The 26,797-nt window shown below is 42.8% G+C and overlaps 1 protein-coding gene across 1 annotated transcript in view; it reads right to left on the bottom strand.

Moving 5' to 3' along the window:
• LOC140197614 (desmoglein-4-like) overlaps nucleotides 1-26,797 on the bottom strand; it is an 81,039-nt gene that overhangs the window by 15,270 nt on the left and 38,972 nt on the right. Inside the window, exons 6-12 of the mRNA XM_072257831.1 lie at nucleotides 21,115-21,259; nucleotides 18,813-18,961; nucleotides 15,101-15,235; nucleotides 8,050-8,235; nucleotides 3,873-4,135; nucleotides 3,641-3,786; nucleotides 836-1,048 (exon numbers count right to left, since the gene is read on the bottom strand). Coding sequence (XP_072113932.1) covers nucleotides 836-1,048; nucleotides 3,641-3,786; nucleotides 3,873-4,135; nucleotides 8,050-8,235; nucleotides 15,101-15,235; nucleotides 18,813-18,961; nucleotides 21,115-21,259 — 1,237 coding nt within the window. The remainder of the gene's footprint in view (nucleotides 1-835; nucleotides 1,049-3,640; nucleotides 3,787-3,872; nucleotides 4,136-8,049; nucleotides 8,236-15,100; nucleotides 15,236-18,812; nucleotides 18,962-21,114; nucleotides 21,260-26,797) is intronic.

Here is a 26,797-nt window from a genome sequence, read left to right as displayed (position 1 = left end):
GTGGGGCCAGGGGAGGGTGCCTGGGGTAATTGGGGTTACAGAGGTGCCCAGGGTAGGTGGGGTCCCTAGGGTGGGCAGGGCTAGGAGTAGAGCAAAAACGCAGAGCAAGGGGTTCCAGGTGTCGTGGCCAGGAGGGGTCCGAGGGAGTTGTGAGAGGGGGATTGTTGGTGGTGAAGGGGTGGGTGTAATTTTACAGTGGGACGCTGGGAAGCTGTGGCTGAAGTGAAGGGAAGGACTGACATCTGGTCTGAACAAAAAAAAATTGACCAATTTTAGTCCTATTCTGGATGGATTCCAACAGGGGTATATTTTGAGTTCACCATCTTGACCAAACTAGTTTCCAGCCACTCCTGCCCACACCACAGCCTCTGGAGACTGTAAAGATCTGTGCTAACTGTGATGCCTTTGAGAGTGCCTGGGCAATGGACCCAAGGGCACCGGGATTTGGGGACTGTGTCAGGGTTGGGTCAGATTATGGAATATTGACCAATATAGATCTATTTCCAGGGTGATGCAATGTACTCAGTATCACCACCAGTGACATACCTTCTTGATCAACAACTTACAGAAGTGTCTTCTGCTCTGCTTTGTTGCAAATGCCACTGTCTTTGAGACTGGCCACCAAAAATGTTAGGCTCAGTCATGTTTGGACTGACACTGGTTGGGGTGGGTTCTACAGCAGCAGATCACTGAAGCAAGAATTACAGCAGCGAATTTGCACTAGAGCAGCTCCCACAAAGAGCAAGATTGTAAATCAGGTCAACTTTGGAGTACACACAAAATGGTGGACGAACTCAGCATATCAGATTCATTCTGGTAAAGTCCAAGGTCTTACCATCTGTCTGGCCCAACTTCCACATTTGATTGGACTGTATGTTGAAATGGAAAGGTGCTCCAAACGGAGCGCCATCAGCATCGTTGGCAGTGACATTCAAATATTTTGCCTGGCTGCACATGCAGGGTTGTGGGTTAGTAAATTTCGGCACATGATCGTTGATATCTTCCACGTTAATCACGATGGTTCCAGTGGCGGTGTCAGAAGAGCCTCCTGTAGCAGGTGGGGGGTGGGGGACAGAAGAGGAGGAGGAAGAAATTGTTCACAGAGAAATATCACAATATTCTCTGAAAAGCATGTATGTTTAAATCCTCACTATAAAACTGAGAGGAGATCAAGTCCTAAACACAAAAGATTATGTGGACCATAAACAAGAGATTCTGCAGATACTGGAATTCCAGAGTAACACATACAAAATGTTGAAGGGTCTCGCCTGAAACATCTACCGTTTTTCCTTCTTCATACATGCGGCCTGTCCTGCTGAGTTCTTACAGCAGATTATGCAGACACTGGAAATCTTGAGTCCGAGATTCTAGACTTAAAACTTTGACAGTTTATTCCTCTCCGAAGATGCTGCCTGACTTGCTAAGCTCCACCAGCATTTTGTGTGCATTGTGTCATGTGTGACGCCCAGCAGAGCTACTGGACGGATGATGTTAATGAGAGATAAGAAAGACAATGGAGAAACATTCAAAATGCTAATAAGAGAGAAGAGAGGGATTAACAGGAAAGAAACACAATTCAGATATTGACAAACCAGTTGCTTTGAACCTGAATTGTTTGAAGTTTGATGGACAGGTGATACCCAAGCAGGGGATAAAAGGAGCAGGTTTGCTAAGGCACGCGACACACCACGGGACCCTGGAAAGAGCAGTGTGCCCCCACAAGTGGGAGCTTGGAGGACCGGTTTGCGGGAACCGACCAGAGGCTCACAGGGTGTAAAGGTATGATCGGTGGGAACCTGGGGTGTGTGTCTGCCCTTGCCTGGGTGTCGGGTTCACCACGGAAGAACGATCGTATCCGGAACGGAGGGGTCAGAGTTGGTGACCATAGCGAGATTAGAAGACATCAAAAGGTCTGCCCAAAACCAACTGCGAAGACATCAAAAGGTCTGCCTGAAACCAAATTGCATTTCTCTCTCTCCCCCCCCAATGGTACAACAACAGCGATTACTGCGAACTGCACTAAACTGAACTGAACTCTGCTTCACTTAAGACTGATCATTTTACCCCTAGACTGCGATAGAGCTTGGTTGATTCCTATTACCCTAGTTCTGTGTATATGTGTGTATTATCATTGCTAACCTGTTGCATTTATATCCTTACGATTAGTGTACTGTATTACTTATTTCTTTAAAAAAACTTTATTAGTTCCTAGTAATCCAGACTCCAACGAGTGTTCCATTTCTGCTGGTTTGGCAACCCAGTTACGGGATACGTAACAATTGCATGAGAACAAGCACAACTCTTAAGAAAATGCAAATGTGGCAACTTACAATGAAGATTTTATTTGTTTTAGGACACAGCTGAGTGAATATTAAATTTACAACAGCACAGGAACAGGCTACTGTTTTAAAGCCATGCTGACCGATATTTCTATCTATGTCAGTCCCCATTTGCCTATGTTTGTCCCAAGCATTTCCTGTTCAAGTATCTGTCTTTTAAATGTATGGCCTTTCACCCGCTACTGTTCCTGTCTTAGCCACTTCCTTCAGTATTTCATTTCATATCCGCCCCACCCTCTGTGCAAAGAAGTTGCCCCTCATGTCCCTTTTAAATCTGTCGCCTCTCACCTTTATCCTCTCGCCTTTTACTTTTCCTGGAAAATAGGCCCCATCTATGCCCCTCATAACCTCTATACTCTCCACAAGATCACCACTCAATCTTCATGCTCCAAAGAATAAAATTGTAGCCTGTCCAGCCCCTCCCTATAACTCAGTTCCGCAAGTCCTGGCAGTGTTCTCATAAATCTTTGTTACACTCTTTTCAGCTTAATTACATCTTTCCAATAACAGGGTGACCAAAACTGAACACAATACTCAAGGTGGAAACTGTCCTTTCTTGTCCATGCATCTATCCAGATGCTTTTTAATGTTAATGTACTTCCCTCAACTACCTAAAAAGAGAGCAAAGGAAAATTCAAAGGAGATGAGTGGGCCAGAGCGCGGTGGGTGCCCGGAAAATGCACTGCCAGGGGTGATGGTGGAGAAAGCTACAATAGAGGTGTTTAAGAGGCTCCTAGATAGTTATGTGAACATATAGAGAATGGAAGGATATGGACACTGTGTGGGCAGAAGGGTTTAGTTAATTAGGTGTTCTTTGCTTAATTAGTTCAGTACAACATCATGGGCTGAGGGGTTCTTTCTATGCTGCACTATTCTATGTTGTGTTAACAAGTTACGGGGAAAATTACTGGGGTAATGGAATTGCTCTTGGGTAGAATGGCCTCCTGTATAGTAAGGAGATATGCAAGGCTGTTTCTTAAAGGTTCACATGGCAGTGATGACAAATATATCCTTTCCAACAATCCACAGAAAAGATAATTTATTTCCGCTTACTGCAACTTGACAGAGTCGAGTTAACAAACAATCTGCTGGGGGAACTCTGTGGGTTGAGCAGTACCTGTGGGAGCAAATAAATCGTCGACATTTTGGGTCAAGACCCTGAATCAGATGTGAAATGTCAACAGTTCCTTTCCTCCCACACATGCTGAGTTCTTCCAGCAGATTGTGTGTTGTTCCATGGTTCAGTGTCTGCAGTCTCTTGTGTCTCCAGAGTTCCAGTTAATGTCATTCCATCTACTCACGCTCATTGATGATAGCCAGAACAGTTGCAGTGTACTTCCCATCGATCACGTACTCAGACTCCCGGTCAATCACACCATCGATGGTAATCTTTCCGGTTTCTGAGTCAATAATTAACCAGTTAGCCACATCTCTGTCCTTTGCGTACCTGTTGGAAATCCAGAAATGCAGATTAGCCCCGTGCTTTTAAAGAAAATTAGTGAAGGATTAAAACGGTAGAATAGCTTTACTTACTTTATCATTTCAAGTGGTTGTCCTGTGTCGGCACTCACTGCTTGATAAATGCCAATGACCTTGCTCGTCTTAGATTCCAAGCTTTCAGTGATCTTCGTCACCAGTTTTCTGGGCTTAAATACAATGCCTTCTGCAACATTTTTGACAATGACCTTTACGGTAATGGGCTGTGCTATGACTTCATGTATTGTGTGGTGGTATGGTGCCTTGTTGGATAATCGTATCACTAATTGAATCTGCTCCATTTCTTCAAAGTCTAACTCCTGGGTGAGAGAAAAAAAAGTAAATCATTCCTAGGGCAAACAGAAGAAGCAGCCTGTCTGCTGTTAACTGATTTCATTCTGATGATTTAAACTTCATTCATGGGCAGAGCTGAAAAATTTAAGACCAAAGGGATCCTATTCTGGTTGGCTGCTGGTTACCAGTGGTGTTCCACAGGGATCAGTGTTGGGGCCGCTTCTTTTTACATTGTACATCAACGATTTGGATTATGGAATAGATGGCTTTGTGGCTGAGTTTGCTGACGATACGAAAATAGGTGGAGGGGCCAGTAGTGCTGAGGAAACGGAGAGTCTGCAGAGAGATTTGGATAGATTGAAAGAATGGGCAGAGAAGTGGCAAATGAAGTACAATGTTGGAAAGTGAATGGTTATGCACTTGGGCAGAAAAAATAAACGGGCAGACTATTATTTAAATGGGAAAGAATTCAAAGTTCTGAGATGCAATGGGACTTGCAAGTCCTCATACAGGATACCCTTAAAGTTAACCTCCAGGTTGAGTCGGTAGTGAAGAAGGCGAATGCAATGTTGGCATTCATTTCTAGAGGAATAGAGTATAGGAGCAGGGATGTGATGTTGAGGCTCTATAAGGCGCTGGTGAGACCTCACTTGGGAGTACTGTGGGCAGTTTTGGTCTCCTTATTTAAGAAAGGATGTGCTGACGTTGGAGAGGGTACAGAGAAGATTCACTAGAATGATTCCGGGAATGAGAGGGTTAACATATGAGGAACGTTTGTCCGCTCTTGGACTGTATTCCTTGGAGTTTACAAGAATGAGGGGAGACCTCATAGAAACATTTCGAATGTTAAAAGGCATGGACAGAGTGGATGTGGCAAAGTTGTTTCCCATGATGGGGGAGTCTAGTACGAGAGGGCATGACTTAAGGATTGAAGGGCGCCCATTCAGAACAGAAATGCGAAGAAATTTTTTTAGTCAGAGGGTGGTGAATCTATGGAGTTTGTTGCCACGGGCAGCAGTGGAGGCCAAGTCATTGGGTGTACTTAAGGCTGAGATTGATAGGTATCTGAGTAGCCAGGGCATCAAAGGTTATGGTAAGAAGGCGGGGGAGTGGGACTAAATAGGAGAATGGATCAGCTCATGATAAAATGGCGGAGCAGACTCGATGGACCGAATGGCCTACTTCTGCTCCTTTGTCTTATGGTCTTATGGTCTAAGATGAGGAAGGATTTCTGAAATCAAGGATTGGACGAATAGTGGAATTTTCTCTAGAGGACAGTGGAGGCACAGTCATTGTTGTATTGAAGACAGAGATCAACAGATATCTGTATCTTTGAGGAAGCAACGGATTGACCATGTTAATTGCTTCTCAAATGAATATGCAGCGGAGGGTGTGGTGTTTGAAAGACATTGGTAAAACAGATGTATTGTGATAATTGGTGTCAGTTTATAACTCCAGATTAATGCTGAACATAGAACAATACAGTACAGGAACAGGCTTTTCAACTCACAGTGGTGTGTGGAACTAGCTAACCTAATGATGCCGAATTTAGTTAATCCTTTCTGTTTGCACACGGCCCATATCCCACCAGTCGCTGCCTATTCATGTGTTGCTTAACACCACTATCGTAATCGCTTCGACCATCACTCTCGGCAGTGCATTCCAGGCACCCCCCACTCTGTGTAAAAAAACTTGCCCGCCTATCTCCTTTGAACTTACCCCCTCTCACCTTAAATAAATGCTTTCTGTTATTAGATACTTCCACCCTGGGAAGATAAATACCAGTTGTCTACTCCATCCATGCCTCTTATAATTTTGTAATCTATTAAATTATAACTATAATTATTATGCTAACTTTGCCAAAATGTCACACATCACAAGGCATAACGTTGTTGTTCTTGAGACAGTTGCAAAGTGATGTGATTTCAACACTGGTAATTTGGCCTGGCCACATTGACCCTGTATACTAGTAGAGGTTCCCAAATCTTTTTATATGCCATCGGCTAATACCACTAAGCAAGGGATCCATGGATCCCAAGTTGGGAACCCTGCTAGGATTCCAGAAGTTCCATGGTAAGATTCTGTATGGTTGGACCAGGGAGGCAGTTTGCCAGTCATAGTTTTAGAACAAAGGGTGGAACATTTAGGACTAAGATAAGGAAAGGCTTTTATACTGAGAGATCATGAGACCTTAATATACAGTTGCGGACTTTAGCAATTCAGTCCCAGTCTGTTCTGTTATTCAATCATCACTGATGTTTTTTCAATCGCATTTTCTTGTCTGCTTCAAGCTTCAAGTTCTTGGGTGTCAAGCTCCCTGATGATCTAACCTGGTCCCAACATATTGATGTAGTTATAAAGAAGGCAAGACAGCGGCTATACTTTATTAGGAGTCAACAAATACACTCAAAAACTTCTATAGTTGTACCATGGAGAGCATTCTGACAGGCTGCATCACTGTCTGGTATGGAGGGACTACTGCACAGGACCGAAAGCTGCAGAAGGTTGTAAATCTAGTCAGCTCCATCTTGGGTACGAGCCTACAAAGTACCCAGGACATCTTCAGGGAGCGGTGTCTCAGAAAGGCAGCGTCCATTATCAAGGACATCCAGCACCCAGGGCATGCCCTTTTCTCACTGTTACCATCAGGTGGGAGGTACAGAAGCCTGAAGGCACACACTCAGCGATTCAGCCACAGCTTCTTCCCCTCCACCACCCGATTCCTAAATAGACATTGAAGCTTTGGACACTACCTCACTTTTTTTAAAAAATATATAGTATTTCTGTTTTTGCACATTTTTTAATCTATTCATTATACATAATTGATTTACTTGTTTATTTATTGTTTTATTTTATTTATTATTATTACTTTTCTCTCTGCTAGATTATGTATTGCATTGAACTGCTGCTGCTAAGTTAACAAATTTCACGTCACATGCCAGTGATAATAAACCTGATTCTGATAATGCTCAACCCCTTTATCCATCGATTTCTGCATTAAAGATATCCGATTACTTGGGCTCCACAACTGTATGTGGCAACAAATTCCACAGATTTACCACAGTTTGGCTGGAGAAATTCCTCCACATTGCAGTTCTAAAGGGATATCCCTTTATTTTTATTCTGAGGCTGTGCCCGTGGGCACAAGAATCTTCTACTAACGGAGATATCCTCTCCATGTCCATTTTATTCAGGCTTTTCAGAGGAAAGTAAACTTTTGGAATTCTCTGTGATAGAGGGATGTGATAGCCCTGCCAAATGCATTCAAAACGAGAATGTTTAAAGGATAAACCTACTCCATGATCAATCTAACACGTCCTTCTCACAGAGCCCACAACCTTTCATTTTACTTACAGCCATGTGCCTAAGAGATTTGAAACATGTCATTGTATCAGCCTCCACCACCTCTCCCAGCAGTGTGTTCCAGTAACCCATGGCTCTGTGTAATGCTGGAGGAACCTGGCAGGTTGGGCAGCAATTTGGGGAGGAATGGGCAGTTGACATTTCGGGCTGAGACCCTTCATCAGGAGTCCTGATGTATGGTGTATTCTATAGTAACATACACGTTTTACTGTGGTATCTAGAACAGTACAGCACAGGAACAAGACCTACTGTAGGCAACATAGTGCCAAGCTAATTAAGCATCCCAGTAAACTAATATTTCTAATTAAGCTAATGGTGCTTAATTACAATAGAATTGTCTACACATGGTCCTAATCCCTTCCTTCTCTGTACATTCATGTGCCTGTGTAACCTGCCTCCACCACCACCGCTGTCAGCACAATACAGGTACCTACCATCTGTATATAAAGAATAATTTTTCCTGCACATCCCCTTCATCTAATCCCACAGTTTAAACACCATCTAGCATTAGATATTTCCACCAGGGGAGAAAGATGCACATAAAGTTCAAAATATACGAGTTGCTTTGCAACCTTACCTTCTGGAGGTTCAAAATTCCCACATTGGTGCGATTATCCACTTCAATCTTGAAGTGTTCCTGTTCATTACCTTCAATGATGTCAAAATGTGCCAACCAGTTATCAGTGAACTCCAGATCCATGTCCTGTACTTCCATGCGGATGATCTCTGAAGCGAGCATATTTTCTTCCACAGTTACCTCATACTGAAGCAGAGTATTTAATCAATTTCTTAGTCTAACAAGATCATCTTATTAGACAATGTAGGCTATTAACACAAGGGATCATGCTGTGTAGAAAATGGCTATCTTGTTTCCTACATACTTACACCCGTTTCCTATAAATCAGTACACCCACACAGCATGATCCCGGTTTACAGAACACCTGAATTTCAGAAATCTGACTACACAAATTTTGCCATAAATTTTTGAAGTATATTTCAAGATCGGAAAGTAGGTTACAGAAATGCAAACATCCTTGAGAGTTGTGGAATAGCAGTAGCAGCAAATTAATTCAGAAGGTAGCAAATCTTCACATAAAAGCTATTCACTTGTAACTACCCCACAGTAATCAATTAGACACCATCAAAATTGCAGGCCACTGGTTCACAGCGGGAGGCTTTTTATGTGATGTAATTTGGAAACTGGTTAAGCCACCTCTTGCATTGGCATTTATATAATAATTTATCAAACAATCCTTTGATACTTTAAAGCCATTGAGACTAGCCATTAGATGGGGGACATTCTGAATCTGTACCATTGTAACTGCATGAGGAAAGCCGTAAATACACGTTCATGTTAATCGACCCTCATTTAAATTGTTTGTATCTGACTTATGGAAAGATCGGCTGACTGAAAGCTGTCAGGAATGGAAACCCTGTGTAACCTGGGAACTGCCTGATTTTACTGGCTACGAGAAAGGGAAACGGGGTGAATGCAGAGGAGCCTTAAAATTTTGCTCTTCCGCACAGCACCATTGTAACGAGTGAATATTTGTGTTACTGTCACCCTCCTAGCAGTTTGAACCAGCTTGCCCATTCTCATTAGCAGAGCTATGAACTCGAGACTGTTGTGTGTGAAAAGCCCAAGAGATCAGCAGTTTCCAAGACATTCAAACCACTCTGTCTACCATCAACATCATTCCATGGTCAAAGTCACTTACATCACATTTTTTCCCCATTCTGATATTTGGTCTGAACAAAAACTAGAAGGTCTTAACCAGGTCTGCATGCTTTTATGCATTGAGCTGTTGCCATGTGATTGACTGATTAGATATTTGCATTAATGAAATGTACAGGTGTTCCTAATAAAGTGGTGCATATTCTGCATTCTGTTTTTACTTTTTGTACTTCCTCAATGTATTTACATATGCATAGAATGAGATGAAGGATGAGAGGGGATCTGATTGAAACATAAGATTATTGAGGGATTGGACACGCTAGAGGCAGGAAACATGTTCCTGATGTTGGGGGAGTCCAGAACCAGAGGCCACAGTTTAAGAATAAGGGGTAGACAATTTAGAAAGGAGTTGAGGAAAAACTTTTTCACACAGAGGGTCATGGTTCTGTGGAATGCTCTGCCTCAGAAGGCAATGGAGGCCAACTCTCTGGATTCTTTCAAAAAGGTTAGATAGAGCTCTTAAAGATAGTGGAGTGAAGGGATATGGGGAGAAGGCAGGAAAAGGGTACTGATTGCAGATGATCAGCCATGATCACAGTGAATGGTGGTGCTGGCTCAAAGGGCTGAATGGTCTACTCCTGCACCTATTGTCTATTGAATGATATGTCTAAATGGCATGTAAACAAAAAGCTTTTCATTGTGTCTCAGACCATGTGACTATAATAACAAATTATCTACATCATGGGGTATGGTCTCTAGCCTTCATTCTTGGTCTGACATTTTCTGTCTGACAAATGTTTAACATAGAGTAAGATCACTGAGCCTTGTACCTATGCATTGGAGCTGGAATTGGTTTATTATTGTCACACGTACTGGGATACAGCAAAAAGCTTGTCTTGCATACTGTTCACACAGATCAAATCATTACACAGTGCACAAGGTAGAGGCATACAAAATCAGACACAAAGTAGACATTTACAGACTTTTCCCAGGAAAGGGGAGTCTAAAACTAGAGAGTATAGATTTAAGGTGGGAGGAGGCAAAGAATCAAAGGGGAGTTGTGAGGCAAGTTCTTCACACAGTTGGTGGTGGGTATGCAGAAAGAGCTGCCTGGAGAAGTGATAGAAGTGGGTACAATTACAATGGTTAAGAGACGTTGGATGGGTACAGGATGTTGATGAGACCGCATCTAGAGTATTATGTGGAGTTCTGGTCACCCAGCTATAGGAAAAATGCTACTAAGATGGAAATAGCACAGTAAAGAATTACAAAGATGTTGACAGGGCTCGAGGGACGAACTTGTAGGGAGAGGTTGGACAGGCTATAATATAATTCCTTGGACTGTAGGAGAGAGTAATCTTGTGGTGGGGTACAAAATCATGAGGGTCATCAATGGGGTGAATGTAGACAATCATTTCTCCCTCCCTCCCCCTCAGTGTTAGGTAATCAAAGACTAGGGGGTTTGGTTTTAAGGATGGAGTGGAAAGATTTAATAGAAACCTGAAGGGCACTGCCTTTCAAACAGAGGACAGGGTTTATGTGGAATAAGCTGCCAGAGGACGTGGTTGAGCCAGGTATAATAGCAACCTTTTGAAGGCATTTAACCAGGTACAAGGATAGGAAAGCTTAAGAGGTGTATGGGCCAAATGAAGGTAAATGGGACCAACTCAGGTAGGTAATTTGGTTGATATGGATGAGTTGGGCTGAAGGGTCTGGGTACCCTCCAAACTGAGCAAATTTCTTCCCCCCCCCCACCCCCACCTTTCTCTTTTCCCCACCCAGACCTTTAACTTCTCACTTGCCTATTACTTTCCCTTGGGCCCTCCTCCTTCCCTTTCTTCCGTTGTCCACTCTCCTCTCCCATCAGATTCTTTCTTCTCCAGCCCTGCCCTTTCCCACCCACTTGGCTTCATCTATCACCTTGCCCCTTTCCCCTTCCCCACATCTTTTTATTCAGGCATTTTCCCTCTTCTTTCTCAGTCCAGAAGAAGGTCTTGGCCCAAAAAGTCAAAGGTTTACTCTTTTCCATAGATGCTGCTCGACCTGCTGAGTTCCTCCAACATTTTGTGTGTGTTGTTCTAACATTATATTTTGCCTGTATTTCTAAGGTTAAAATGATAACTCTATAAGTATTCTGTGTTACAATAACTGCCTCAATAAATTGGCCAACATAGTTCACAAAAGGGGGATGGGAACAAGTACAGAGAGACAGAGGGGTGTAAAATGAGAGTAGAAGCAAAAAGTAGCAAGGTGAAAAGTAAAAGTGGCAGGCTGGCAAATCCAGGGCAAAAATCAAAAAGGGCCACTTTTCAACATAATTGTATAAGGGCTAAGAGTGTTGTAAAAGAGCGTCTGAAGGCTTTGTGTGTCAATGCAAGGAGCGTTCGTAACAAGGTGGATGAACTAAAAGTGCAGATTGTTATTAATGAATATGATATAGTTGGGATCACAGAGACATGGCTCCAGGGTGACCAAGGATGGGAGCTCAACATTCAGGGATATTCAATATTCAGGAGGGATAGACATGAAAGAAAAGGAGGTGAGGTAGCATTGCTGGTTAGAGAGGAGATTAACGCAATAGAAAGGAAGGATATTAGCCAGGAGGATGTGGAATTGATATGGGTAGAGCTGCGTAACACTAAGGGGCAGAAAACACTGGTGGGAGTTGTGTACAGGCCACCTAACAGTAGTAGTGAGGTTGGGGATGGTATTAAACAGGAAATTAGAAATGCATGCAATAAAGGAACAGCAGTTATAATGGGTGACTTCAATCTACATAATCAAATTGGTAAGGGTGCTGAGGAAGAGGATTTCTTGGAATGTATGCGGGATGGTTTTTTGAACCAACATGTCGAGGAACCAACTAGAGAGCAGGCTATTCTAGACTGGGTATTGAGCAATGAGGAAGGGTTAATGAGCAATCTTGTCGTGAGAGGCCCCTTGGGTAAGAGTGACCATAGTATGGTGGAATTCTTCATTAAGATGGAGAGTGACATAGTTATTTCAGAAACAAAGGTTCTGAACTTAAAGAAGGGTAACTTTGAAGGTATGAGATGTGAATTAGCTAAGATAGACTGGCAAATGACACTTAAAGGGTTGACGATGGATATGCAATGGCAAGCATTTAAAGATCGCATGGATGAACTACAACAATTGTTCATCCCAGTTTGGCAAAAGAATAAATCAGGGAAGGTAGTGCACCCGTGGCTGACAAGGGAAATTAGGGATAGTATCAATTCCAAAGAAGAAGCATACAAATTAGCCAGAAAAAGTGGCTCACCTGAGCACTGGGAGAAATTCAGAGTCCAGCAGAGGAGGACAAAGGGCTTAATTAGGAAAGAGAAAAAAGATTATGAGAGAAAACTGGCAGGGAACATAAAAACGGACTGTAAAAGCTTTTATAGATATGTGAAAAGAAAAAGATTGGTTAAGACAAATGTAGGTCCCCTACAGACAGAAACAGGTGAATTGATTATGGGGAGCAAGGACATGGCAGACCAATTGAATAACTACTTTAGTTCTGACTTCACTAAGGAGGACATAAATAATCTTCCAGAAATAGTAGGGGACAGAGGGTCCAGTGAGATGGAGGAACTGAGGGAAATACATGTTAGTAGGGAAGTGGTGTTAGGTAAATTGAAGGGATTAAAGGCAGATAAATCCCCAGGGCCAGATGGTCTGCATCCCAGAGTGCTTAAGGAAGTAGCCCAAGAAATAGTGGATGCATTAGTGATAATTTTTCAAAACTCTTTAGATTCTGGACTAGTTCCTGAGGATTGGAGGGTGGCTAATGTAACCCCACTTTTTAAAAAAGGAGGGAGAGAGAAACCGGGGAACTATAGACCGGCTAGCCTAACATTGGTGGTGGGGAAAATGCTAGAGTCAGTTATCAAAGATGTTATAACAGCACATTTGGAAAGCGGTGAAATCATCGGACAAAGTCAGCATGGATTTACGAAAGGAAAATCACGTCTGACTAATCTCATAGAATTTTTTGAGGATGTAACTAGTAGAGTGGATAGGGGAGAACCAGTGGATGTGATATATTTGGATTTTCAAAAGGCTTTTGACAAGGTCCCACACAGGAGATTAGTGTGCAAACTTAAAGCACACGGTATTGGGGGTAAGGTATTGGTGTGGGTGGAGAGTTGGTTAGCAGACAGGAAGCAAAGAGTGGGAATAAACGGGACCTTTTCAGAATGGCAGGCAGTGACTAGTGGGGTACCACAAGGCTCGGAGCTGGGACCCCAGTAGTTTACAACATATATTAATGACTTGGATGAGGGAATTAAATGCAGCATCTGCAAGTTTGCGGATGACACGAAGCTGGGTGGCAGTGTTAGCTGTGAGGAGGATGCTAAGAGGATGCAGGGTGACTTGGATAGGTTAGGTGAGTGGGCAAATTCATGGCAGATGCAATTTAATATGGATAAATGTGAGGTTATCCACTTTGGTGGCAAAAACAGGAAAACAGATTATTATCTGAATGGTAAACAACAGGAATTCTGCAGATGCTGGAAATTCAAGCAACACACATGAAAGTTGCTGGTGAACGCAGCAGGCCAAGCAGCACCTCTTCCTACAGATTATCTGAATGGTGGCCGATTAGGAAAAGGGGAGGTGCAACAAGACCTGGGTGTCATTATACACCAGTCATTGAAAGTGGGCATGCAGGTACAGCAGGCGGTGAAAAAGGCGAATGGTATGCTGGCATTTATAGCAAGAGGATTTGAGTACAGGAGCAGGGAGGTACTACTGCAGTTGTACAAGGCCTTGGTGAGACCACACCTTGAGTATTGTGTGCAGTTTCGGTCCCCTAATCTGAGGAAAGACATCCTTGCCATAGAGGGAGTACAAAGAAGGTTCACCAAATTGATTCCTGGGATGGCAGGACTTTCATATGATGAAAGACTGGATCGACTAGGCTTATACTCGTTGGAATTTAGAAGATTGAGGGGGATCTTAATGAAACATATAAAATCCTAAAGGGATTGGACAAGCTAGATGCAGGAAGATTATTCCCGATGTTGGGGAAGTCCAGAACGAGGGGTCACAGTTTGAGGATAAAGGGGAAGCCTTTTAGGACCGAGATGAGGAAAAACTTCTTCACACAGAGAGTGGTGAATCTGTGGAATTCTCTGCCGCAGGAAACAGTTGAGGCCAGTTCATTGGCTATATTTAAGAGGGAGTTAGATATGGCCCTTGTGGCTAAAGGGATCAGGGGTATGGAGGGAAGGCAGGTACAGGGTTCTGAGTTGGATGATCAGCCATGATCATACTGAATGGCGGTGCAGGCTCGAAGGGCCGAATGGCCTACTCCTGCACCTATTTTCTATTTTTCTATAATCAAAAATTCAATATATTGGGCAGAAGATACAAAAGCCGGAAAGCAGAGAGCAGCAGGCAGAAGGACAACTTCTGCCCTGCTGTTATAAGACAATTGAATTGTCCACTTGCATGATAAGACAGGCTCTTGACCTCAATCTACCTCGTTATGAATTTGCACTTCATTGTTTACCTGCCCTACACTTTATTCGTAGCTGCATTCTGTTGTTCTCCCTTGTACCGCAGTGCACTAATGTGATGAAATGATCTGTATTGATAGCATGCAAAACAACATTTTTTCACTGTACCTCGGTACCTGAGACAATAATAAACCAATTTAATTCAATGGAAATAAGGGGACGTTGTGTAAAACACACAAGGGTGAATGGGATAGAAGCAAATGGTGTAGGGGTGGGAGGGGTATAGGAATAATTTTAGAAACATTGGCACAGACCTCATGGGTTAAAACCTCTGGTCCTTGTACTACTGGCCCTGTGTAACGTCAGTTTACGGGAATAAATTTTGAACAGCAAAAAAAGTACAGTACTGCCAATGTCAGTGATTACTGTATACCTTTCTTTCTATTAGTTGGTTAAATAAAACAATATTGTCTGGTACAGAAGCTTACCGTAGTTTTCTCCATGCTCGGAATATTGTCATTAACATCCAAAATTTTGATGTGTACTGTAGTAGTTGCATGTAATCCATTAATATTTCCTCCTAAGTCCCGTGCTTCAATACGTAATAAATACAAATCTTTCGTCTTCATAAGCAGAAACAGTATCAAGAATCATTAGTACACATGAGTCTATAAGGTATAAAATCTGCTCTGCCATTCAGTCATGGCTCATTTCTTTTTCTCAATCCCATTCTGTCACTTCCTCCCCATGACTCTTCACTCATTTATCAATCGAGAAGCTATCAAGCTCTGCCTTAAATACACCCAGTGACTTCACTTTCACAGCTCACTGTGGCAATAAATTCCACAAGTTCACCAACTTCAGGCAGAAGAAACTCCTCCTCATCTCAGTTCTAAAGAAATGTCCCTAGTGTTCTAAGAGATGTTCTAAAGAAACAAAGGAGGTGGTGATGGACTTTAGGAAGACTAAGCCTGCATTGCTTCCTGTTAGTATTGATGGTGAGGACGTGGATGTGGTTAAGACATACAAGTGCCTGGGGGTGCACCTGGATAACAGACTTGAGTGGAGCACCAACACAGAGGTTGTGTACCAGAAGGGCTGGAGTCGCCTCTACTTCCTGAGGAGACTGAGGTTCTTTGGAGTATGTAGGCCTCTCCTTCACATGTTCTACCAGTCTGTTGTTGCCAATATAATCTTCTATCTGGTGGTGTGCTGGGGCAATGACATCAACATGGATGATGCCAACAGGCTCAATAAACTGATTAGAACGCTGGCTCTGTTATTGGAGTCAAATGGGACACACTGGGGTAGAACAAAGGACCCTCCGGAAAATCCTGACAATTCTGGACGTTTCCCACAATCTGCTTGCCACCTTGGCTAAACAGAGGAGCACTTTAGTAATAGACTAAGACAACTATGCTGCTCCAAAGAGCGCTATATGAGATCATTTTTGCCCTTGGCCATTAGGCTCGATAATGAGTCAAAGTATGAAGTGATGACTCCTCCCCCCCCTCCCCCCCCCATTAGACTGTTTGAGGTAACTTACCTTTTATTCTTTCTGGCTTCTCTTCTAACATTTGTATATTTGTGCACTTGTATTGCTACTGTGACACTGTAATTTCCTTTGGGATCAATAAAGTATCTGTCTCTTATTTTGAGCCTGTGCCCTTGGATTCTTGACTCTCCTATTAATGGAAACATCCTCTCCATGCCCAGTCCCAATTATAATCAACAATATCATTAGTACACTTCCAAAAATATTATCAATTTCTTTCTTAAATTTATATTTTATCTTAAAAATCATCCAGTTAAAACTAACAACTTCAAATGAATAATCCAATAATTATTATATTGTTGATACAAGAGTCAAGCTTAGCATTTATTGTTTATCAATCATTTATCTATCTGCTTATTTGGAGGTAACATGGTAATAAGTACTTTCAGTCTATTGACTCCATGCAGTTCAAATGCACCCATGTGAAGAATTAACCCACCAAATGGTACATCTTTGGAACGTGCAGGAAACTGGAATGACCAGAGGAAACTCATGTAGTCATGGGGAGAACGCACAAACTCTGTACAGACGGTGGCAGAATTGACTTGGGTTGCTGGCACTGTTATGGCATTACCCAACTGCTACGCTACAGTGCGACCCCATGTTGTGCTCAGTAAGAGATTACTCCCAAGTTCTGTAACGCTGCACACTATTCTGCTCTCCCCAGCAAATTAAAGTATTTTCTTCACGTGTAGCCTCCATACTCATTGTCATACTTTATTGATCCCGGGGGAAATTGGTTTTTGTTACAGTTGCACCATAAATAATTAAATAGTAATAAAACCATAAATAGTTAAATAGTAATATGTAAATTATGCCAGGAAATAACAAATCTAGAGATTCTCTCAATTTTTAATTCAACTTGCCACATCCCAAAAGGTTTGTTTTCTAATTAATCTGCAACGTATAAAGCTTATCAGTGTGCAATATATTGAATTTCCTCAATGTTCCACTGTTCCACTTTCTACAGAATACCTACAGATACTGATGTAATGAAATTATGGCTGATTACCAGGGTACATCCATTCTTTCTTTCTGCCTTTGGAGATCTAAAATTATTCACATTTTAACCCAAAATCAGAAAAATGGTGGAACTGGCTCCCATCAAAATTTGTTGCAGTTCAGGTGGAGTTAGACGAGTATCGAGGGAGAAGGGGACATAAAGGACCATGGTTATATAGGAATACAGAGCTGAGGTTACATCCATTGTTCATATCAAGTGGTGAGGCAGATTAAAGGTGCTGTGGCCTACTCCTGCTTCTGTTTGTGAGATGGAGAGATGTTAAGTGTAGGCTCATGTCAGCAGTTTGATGAATCAAAGCATGTTTCATTGGAGACACAAGGGACTGCAAACATTGCAACCTGGAGCTACACAGTGGCTGCTGGAGAAACTCAGTGGGTCAAGCTCCATCTCTGGGGAGGGCTGGGTCGAGGAGAAGGGAAATTGTTGATGCTTGCCTTTGTGGAGTTTGCATGATTTCCCTGTGACTGGCTGCATTTCTCATTGGTGCTCCAGTTTCTTCTCACACCCCAAAGACATGCAGGCTGGTGGGCTACTTTGGTCGCTGAGTGTGTGGTAGAAGCTGGAGGCGAGTTGAATGGGGATGTGGATTAATGCAGGATGTCAAGTAGGATCAGATGTCCCCAATATCACCAACCCAGAAATGTGTTCCAGGCCCTTACCACATTCTGTGTAAAAAACCCCCATCCCTGATGTCTCCCCTAAATATTCCATCACTCACTTTAAAAGAACGTCCTCTTGTATTAGCCATTGCCCCCTGAAAAAGCACTACTGGCTATCTACTCTATCTATGCTTCTTATGATCTTATACAACTCTATCAAGCCACCTCTTATCCTTCTTCATTCCAAAGAGAAAGCCCTAGCTTGCTCAAACTTATCCTTAGAATACATGCTCTTTAATCCAGGCAGCATCCCGGTCAATCTCTCTGCACCCCCTCTGAAGCTTTTACATCCTTTATTTTATGAGGTGACTGCAACTGAACACAATTCTCCAAGTGTGATCTAGTCAGAGTTTTATAAAGTTGCAACATTGCTTCACGGCTCTTGAACTCAATCCCCTGACTAATGGAGGCCAGCACACCCATATCTTCTTAACCATTTGCATAGCAACTTTGGTGGAGAAATGGATGCAAAGCCCACGATCCTTCTGTTACTCTACACTGTTGAGAATTCGGCTGGTAACTCTGTACTGCCTCAAGTTTGACCTTTCAAAATGTATCATGTTACACTTTTCTGGAATGAACTCCCATCTGCCATTTCTCAGCTCAGCATTCTCTCACTGCCCTGTTGTAACCTACCACTATCTGCACACCACCAACCTTCGTGTCATCTGCAAACTTACTAACCCACCCTTACACCTGCTCATCCAAGTCACCTATAAAAGCCACCAAGAACCAGAGCTCCAGGACAGATCACTCTAGCACAGCACTAGTCACTGACCGCCAGGCAGGATATGCTCCACCTACTACCAGTCTCTGCCTTCCATGGGCATTCAGGGTGCTGTTTGACCCACTGAGTTTATGCTCTGCTCGAAGTGGGAGCTACTGGTTAGAGTGGTCTCAGTGAGCTGGAATATGCTCCATCTCTACACAGCAACACACGCATGAGTAGTACTTTTACTAACCTCACGGTCCAGTTTAGGGTCCATTACTTGAACTACCCCGTCCAAACTGACAGCAAAAATTTCCTTATGGACGTTAATAATGCTATAAGAAATTAAGGCATTTTCACCAATGTCTTTATCTGTTGCTCTTATCGTAAGTGCAGCGGTACCTGGGGGGTGGGGGGGAGGAGGAAGCAAAGAAGCAGGTTTACATGAACAAACTAAAATCTTACCCCTCGTTAAATTCTTTATTTGGAGTATTGCATTCAATCCTGGCCACCCCACATTAGGAAGGATCTAAAAACGCAAACACGAAGAAACCTGCAGATGCTGGAGTTTCAAGCAACACACATCAAAGTTGCTGGTGAATGCAGCAGGTCAGGCAGCATCTCTAGGAAGAGGTCCAGTCGACGTTTCGGGCCGAGATGCAGGCAGCTGACATCTTTCTCCTCAGGGAGAAAGTTACTACTACTAGGAGGCATGCATTATAGGTGAGAGGGCACAAATTCAAAGGAGATGTGCAGGACAAATTTTCATTTTACATGGAGAGTGGTGGGTTCTCTGGTGGTTTGATGTTTATTTTTAGAAGCTTTTTGTATGACGCATGGCTCTGGGGTTGTACACCTAATGGAGGCTCCCCCCCCCCAGTTTTTCTGCTTAGTACGGTTTTTTTATTATCACAAAATTTTTCAAACTTTAAGATAATGTTTTTTCTCCTTGAGACATTGTAAGTGTTGTTACTTCGATGTGCTCGTGTTATTTTTTTTTGAATAATATAATAATAAAAAGATTTGAAAACAAAGAGAGTTCCTGCAATGGGCTGCCAGGGGTGGTAGTGGGGGCATCTACAACAGAGCTGTATGGGTGACTCTTAGTCAGGCACATGAATATACAGGGAAAGGAAGGATACGGGCCATGTGCAGGCAGGAGGGATTAAATTATTTAGGCATCAATGGCGTAATTAGTTTGGCACAACATTGGGCTGCTTTTAGCTTATTATTGTCACATGTACAGTGAAAAGCTCATCATGCATAATGTTTATACAGATCAAATAATTACAGTGTATTGAAGTAGGACAAGGTGAAACAATAACAATGAAATCAAAGTGTAAATCTAGTGAAAAAGTGCAGTGTAGGTAAATGATAAAGTGGAAGATCACAAGGGGGTAGACTGTATGGCCAAAAGTCCATGTTATCGTACAAGACATCTGTTCAAAAGTCTGGTAAAGTGGGATTTGAGCTGTCAGTGAGCCTGTTGGTAATGTTCTTTGTACCTTCTGCTCGATGGGAGAGGGGAGAAGAGGGAATGTCCAGACAGAGTGGGGTCTTTGATTATGCTGGCTGTTTTACTAAGGCAGTGAGAAATATAGAGTCCACAGAGGAGAGGCTGTTCCTGTGTTGTGCTGAGTTGTGTCCACGCTCTCTACACCTTCTTATGGTTATGTGCAGAGCAGTTGCCATTATGCATAAAGACAGAATGATTTCTATGGTGCATCAATAAAAATCAACATTATGGGCTGAAAGGCCCATTCCTCTGCTGTACTGTTCTATTTTCTCAGTTCTCATGTGATAACCGTGCATCAATTTTCCCAATGGGATTTCAGGGCGTGCATAAATGTCAGCAACATATTGAAGATGGCATGGTGAGGCAACAGTTAATGTTGCTGTCACCAGCTCCGGAGGCTCTAGTTCAATTCTGACCCAAGTACTGTTCCCCCTGTGGCTGAGGAGGATGATACAAGTTTCCTCCCATGTCTCAAATGTTCATTGGCGTAGTTAAACTGGCAAGGGAATCACAGGATTGTGGTTGGATATTTAGGAGAGATTGGATGGCCACTGGGAAAGGAAGTAGAAAACCAAATGGCACCAATGGGGTTGCTCTGCTGGGAACCAGCATGGTGTTAATGGCCCAACTGGCACCCTTGGGTGCTGTAATAAATAATTCAGCACCATTGTATAAGCACCATTCACAAGTAAAACACAAAGTAAACAAACAAGAATGAACATAAATAGAAGGAAAAAATGTCAGTTTTAGTACTAAGTGATCAAAGAAGTCATATTTATATTGAGGTAGCGATTAGGGTTGCAGATGATGAAATGGACGAGAAAGACATCAGAGAAGTTCAGAACCTTTTAGTCCAGCTGTGACTGAGGCAGACACACAGCTGTCCACAAAGGTTATCTCCACAAAAAGAACTGCTGCCTGGGAAGAGACACAGTACACAAAGCTGATGGAAACACATACTGTATGAGGCCGGCGATCTTAGATCATTGGCTGAAAGGCAAATAGTGTTTAAAATGAGATGTTTAAAGAAATTACTCACCAGTTAAACTGAGTTCTTCAACACTCCCCTCAAATACTGTCTGGGTGAATTCTGGAGGGTTGTCATTGACATCAAGTACTTTAATAAAGAGGTCAATTGGAGTTTCCCTTTGAACTCCAAATTGATCATAGGCATGACCTGTAATCTGAGAATGCAATAATGTAGAAATCCAGTAAACATTCACCAATATTTCCGGCATGGTTGCAATGTTTTCAACAATCAGAAGTATATTCAGAGGCTCACCTAGATTATGGAAGACCCCACTCATGGAAAACTGACTTTACAAAATTCACCCATAATTTTCTAAAGAAGGTTAACAAGTAACATTAATATGTTTCATATTATTACATATTGGCATTGATTTATTATTGCCACATGTACCAAAATACAGTGTACCATCTATACAGATTCCATACACAAGTACATAGAGTTAGTGAAAGAAAACAGAACGCAGTGTTACAGTAACAGAGAGAGTGCAGTGCAGGAAGACAGACAAAGTACAAGGGTTCATGACAAGGAATTTTGAAAGATTATGAATAATTCATCCTTTGGTGTAGGAGAGGTCTGTTCAAGGGTAATATGCTATATTTAAATTTGCTGATGTCACCATTGTCATTGGCCAAATCAAGGATTGTGGCGAATCAGTAGATAGGAGGGAGATTGAAAATCTGGCTGAGTGGTGCCACAACAACAACCTGTCAGTCAATGTCAACAAGACCAAGCTGATTATTGATTTCAGGGAGAGGAAACCAGAGATCCATGAGCCAGTCCTCATCAGGGATCAGAGGTAGAGAGGGTCAGCAACTTGGAAATCCTCAGTGTTATCATTTCAGACTACCCGTCCTGGGCCCAGCGTGTTAAGTCCATTATAAAGAAAGCACAGCAACACCTCTACTTCCTTACAAGTTTGCAAAGACTCGGCATGACATCTAAAACTTTGACAAACTTTTATAGATGTGTGGTAGGAATTAATTGCATCATGGCCTGGTACAGAAGCATCAAAGCCCTTAAGTGGCTGCCCACTGTGAACAACACACTGCAATCTTCATTCTTGGTAAACTCATTTAGTTCTCTATACACATTTTGTGCTTTCTCATGTCCTTCTCTTTCACAGAGATTTTGACGTAAATGTTTTGGTGAAGAGTTGTGCATTCTGTAAAGGTGTATTTTTGTTACTCAAAATCCTTTAATGCAGGGCACACTTTGTAAGTTCCATTAGTTTCATTGTGACTCCCATGTCCTTGTAATACATGTCTCAGCTTACAAAAGAGAGGAATCCCATGTGCTTAACAACTCGCTCAACTGGTCATTTTCACTGTAAAATACATACTTACATAAATGTAATGTGTGCAGGGTAACAAATGCAGTTCAGCAGTATCGGGAGAATACCCGAATCAGCTGTTGAACAACAACAGAAGGGTTTCAGTCTTCACCTACGATGCCGTGTTTTGATTAAAAGGTTACAGTACACTGCATTTGTATTTTACTTTTTTAAAGATTTTATGCAAGGTATTGTATACAGTTCTGGTCATCCAACTGTAGGAAGGATATCGGTAAGATTGAAAGAGTGCAGAGAAGATTTACTAGGGTGTTACCAGTTCTGGTGTTAGATCTTCGTGATCAGCTGATACATTAAAATTTTAATGCTGTGCCTTTTCTTAAATTTCTGCAACCACCCTGCTGAATATTCACAATTTATTTCAATTTTCAGATTGTTGTGATAGATCTTTGCTTGTTTAATGATCAGCATACAGTTAAGGAGCATATGTTCACTCCAACGCTAATGATACACGATCGAGATCTTCATTTTTCACTTTATGCAGTGTTTTCTATTTTTCATTAACTTCTGTTCATTACACCTGTGAGGTCACTTCTGAGAACTGGGTGTGGTGAGCTGAGACTTCCACATTCCCTGGGAACCTTCTCAGCATCTTGTGGAATTTCCCATTTGTGACGTTACGTCAGCACTCTTTTTTTAAAAAAAAGAATCAGATTTCGGAGGTTTTTGGATTTTGGAATTGTGGGGAAGGGGTGCTCAACCTGTAGCTGCAAATCCACTAGTCTGCTGGTGGTTGAAGACAGTCTGTCCCGAGGTTGGAAAACTATGTATATGTACGTGTTAGTAGGTAGGAGTGAGAAATGGGGCTTGTTTGGTTACCTTTTGTATTCTGTGTTATTCTGCTGAGCGTTGTGGATATGCTAAGTAGGCGCTGGAATGTGTGGCAATACTTGTGGTTTGCCACAGTACACCCTTAGGTTGTGCTGGTTGTTAACGCAAGCAATGCATTTCACTGTATATTTTGATGTACATGTAATAAACAAATGAACCTGAATCTCATTCTTCAAACAATCCCACATTTTCCAATCTCAGTATTCAATCCCTTGTTATTGGGGCCACTGCAGTAAATCCCAGCTAGGCCCACTCTGGGACTGTCCTATCCATCTGATCACCGAGACACTTTGGTGCTTCTTTCCATGCTTGTGAAAAACAACTATTCCCACTAATTTTTCAAAATTTTCTTCTAGCTTTGTCCCAGTTTCTAATTACTCATTCAATGGAGTGACTGGCACTTACGGAACACAGCGACTTCCCAGGGCTTTAAGAGAGGCTATGTAAGGGTCAACTTCAGTGCCAATGATTAATAAATATTGAGGTTATGCCTTGAAGAATCAGATGGTTTTACGACAATCCAGTGCTTTCAGAGTCATTGCAAAAGAGATTACTTTTGTAATCTCAGACTTGTACTTATTTAAATTAATTTACAATTCCCAGCTACTTTGATGGGAATTCAAGTTCTGTCCTTAGACCTTCGGTTCTTAATTAGAACACAAGAACAGTACAGCACTCATTGCCGTGTCAAATGAATTAAGCTAGCAAGTAACTGACTAACTAACTAAATTAACCACCTCTGCCTAGACAATGTTCACATGCCTCCATTGGTTGGACATTCATGTGACAATCCAGCAGCCTCTCTATCACATTTGCCTTCATAATGAATCCTAGCAGCACATTCCAATCACCCATCACCCTCTGTGTAAAACTGCCTCACATATCTCCTTCCAGCTTTCCCCTTGTCACCTTAAATGCATGCCCTCTAAAATTATACATTTCAAATCTAGGGAAAAGATACCAGTTAGCTATTAATGCCTCTCATAATCTGATAAACTAGTATCAAGTCTTCTCTCTGCCTCTGCTGTTCCAGAAAAAAACAACCCAAACATGCCCAACATCTCTTCCAAAAGCATGTCCACTAATCCAGACAAAATCCTGGTAAACCTCTACTGCACCCTCCTCCCAAGTCTTCACATCTTTTCTGTAATGGGGTAACTAGAATTGAACATGTAGGGGTTCTCAGTAATATTAGATGGACTGTTAACTGTTAATTGCCTATTACAAAATGGCTTCTCTGAAGTGTCAAAATAAAATGATTTCTCGCACTGTCAACTTCAGAGTAAGGAGTTCTCTGTGGCAGCATGTTTGGGTTATACTTAGTGATAATGGAAATTGTATTCGTTTGCTAGCCAATGGAAGTCATGTTATGCTATCTTGTATGTGTGTGCTGAGCTGAGGATCACGGGCTTTTCGGGAGGAGAACCGAAGAGGAAGGACGTGCTGGACGTGCTCTGGTCAACCACCGTGGTTGGACCCAGGCGGCAGGTCGAGGAGGTCGGCAGGGATCGAATGGTGGAACGAAGACCCCATTAATTGAGCTCCAACGGTTGTGCACGAAGTGGTTGAACTCTGATAAGTTTGGTGACTTTTACTTTCCTTTTATATTGTATCTCTATTAATTACACAGTTCCAGTAAGATTTATAAAGTGTAATCTGTAAATCATACATAGTGTGCTGTCTGATATTTGATGTGTGAGTTTGTACGAGATGGTGTTACACAGCAACTATGCAAACGTGATTCATGGTTTGCTGGGCAGACGGGGTTTCCCCTAGACAAACACAAGCGGATAGCCCTGAGCACTAACTTAGCGGAGGCCATCGTCCGGGGTTGAATTCTGTGGAAGCTGTGTAAATCGCCACGTTAAGTTAGTGCGGAGATGGACCGGGATAAGATTGCAAGCTGGTGTGAGTCCGAGGACCTACCAGTGAATCATGCGTGCGTGTTAGGTGGGGTGGATTTCCGCACTTCGGAAGAAGTGCTAGTGCGAGAGTTCAGTCTGATTAAAGCCGTCGGTAAGGTAGAACTCGTAGCTAGGAGGTGCGGTAAAGTAGTGGAATCCAGCTTGGTGTTGGTTCGTACGAGCGCTCTCGTCATGACGTTGGAACTGCCAGCAACGGTCAGCGTCCCGGGAGGCGGGGCTGTGGGGCCTCCACACCCTCCTGGAGGACAAATGTGAGGAGACACTGGAGGAAGAGTTTGATGAGGCACCAGGGGAGGTGCCAGTAGCCAGTGGTGGAGGGTTGAAGGAATTTGCGAGGAAACGAGTTCTCAGGGTAATGAGGGAGGAGGGGCAAGAGGGGTCAGAGTGGGAAGGATTGGTCAGGCCCCGTCCCCCAGCTAGAGGTGAGACCTCCGAGTTGGCAGCCGCCATTACCTCCCTGGCGAGAAGGGCCGAGGGGCCCCACCCGAAGCTGGGAATTTTCTCAGGAGCCACGCTCACCCCGGAAGGGGAGGACGTTTTTGAGATATGGATCGAAAACACGTCCCAGTTGTTAGGGGAGTGGCCAGGCTCGGATGAAGAAAAGAGACAGTGATTGATGGAAAGTTTGCGGGGAGTGGCGGCTGGTGTCGTCCGAGGGCGTGAAAGCTGAACAGTCCTCGGCTTCCCTGGCGGAGTACAGGTGTCCCCAGCTTTTCAAATGTTCGCTTTACGAAACCTTACTGTTACGAAAGACCAACATTAGTTCCTTGTTTTCGCTAATAGAAGGTGTTTTCACTGTTATGAAGAAAGGCAGTGTGCGGGGAAAAGCAGCGCGCGATAAAAGGCAGTGCTCTCCCCCGGATTCGGAATGGCATTCTCGCCGGCATTGCTTTAACACGTGCCTGTGAGCAGCCGTTAGCAAGATGAGTTCTAAAGTATCGGAAAAGCTGAAAAGAACTCGTAAGGGTGTTACACTTAGCGTAAAACTAGACATAATTAAGCGGTTCGATTGTGGTGAACGAAGTAAGGACAAAGTGAGTTTGGCTTGTGGAAGTTGACGAAGATGATGTTGTAAAGGTTTTGGCATTCCATGACCAAGAACTAATAAATGAAGAGCTGATGCAATTGGAAGAGGAAAGGGTAACAATTGAAATGGAATTCAGTAGCGAAAGTGAAGTCGTCCAGGAACTGAACGTGAGATTTTTGCTGCAATGATCAAGTATGACTTTAATTTTGAAAGGGTACGTAGCTTTAGGGCATACTTGCAAGATGGTTTGCGTCCTTACAAAGAACTGTATAATCTAAAAATGTGTGAGGCTAAGCAGTCAAGCAAGCCTTCCACATCAGCCACAGCAGACGACGAACCTTGACCTTCGACATCGAGGCGGGCAGTCATAGGAGAAGATGAGCTGCCTACCCTGATGGACGATGAGATGACACCCCAGTGTCCCACCACCCCAATCCCCATGCCGCAGACAGATACCAATTTGTGGAGAATGCAGCGGTAGATGGGATGCACCCAGCACATCTTTAAGAAAAAAAGCCGAAATAAACATGCTAGTTAATTAGGTGCCGCCCGGCACGTAAA

Source organism: Mobula birostris, chromosome 1 (assembly GCF_030028105.1).
Source record: "Mobula birostris isolate sMobBir1 chromosome 1, sMobBir1.hap1, whole genome shotgun sequence".
Classification (NCBI taxonomy): Eukaryota; Metazoa; Chordata; class Chondrichthyes; order Myliobatiformes; family Myliobatidae; genus Mobula; species Mobula birostris.
This window is presented reverse-complemented; position numbering and strand designations above follow the sequence as displayed.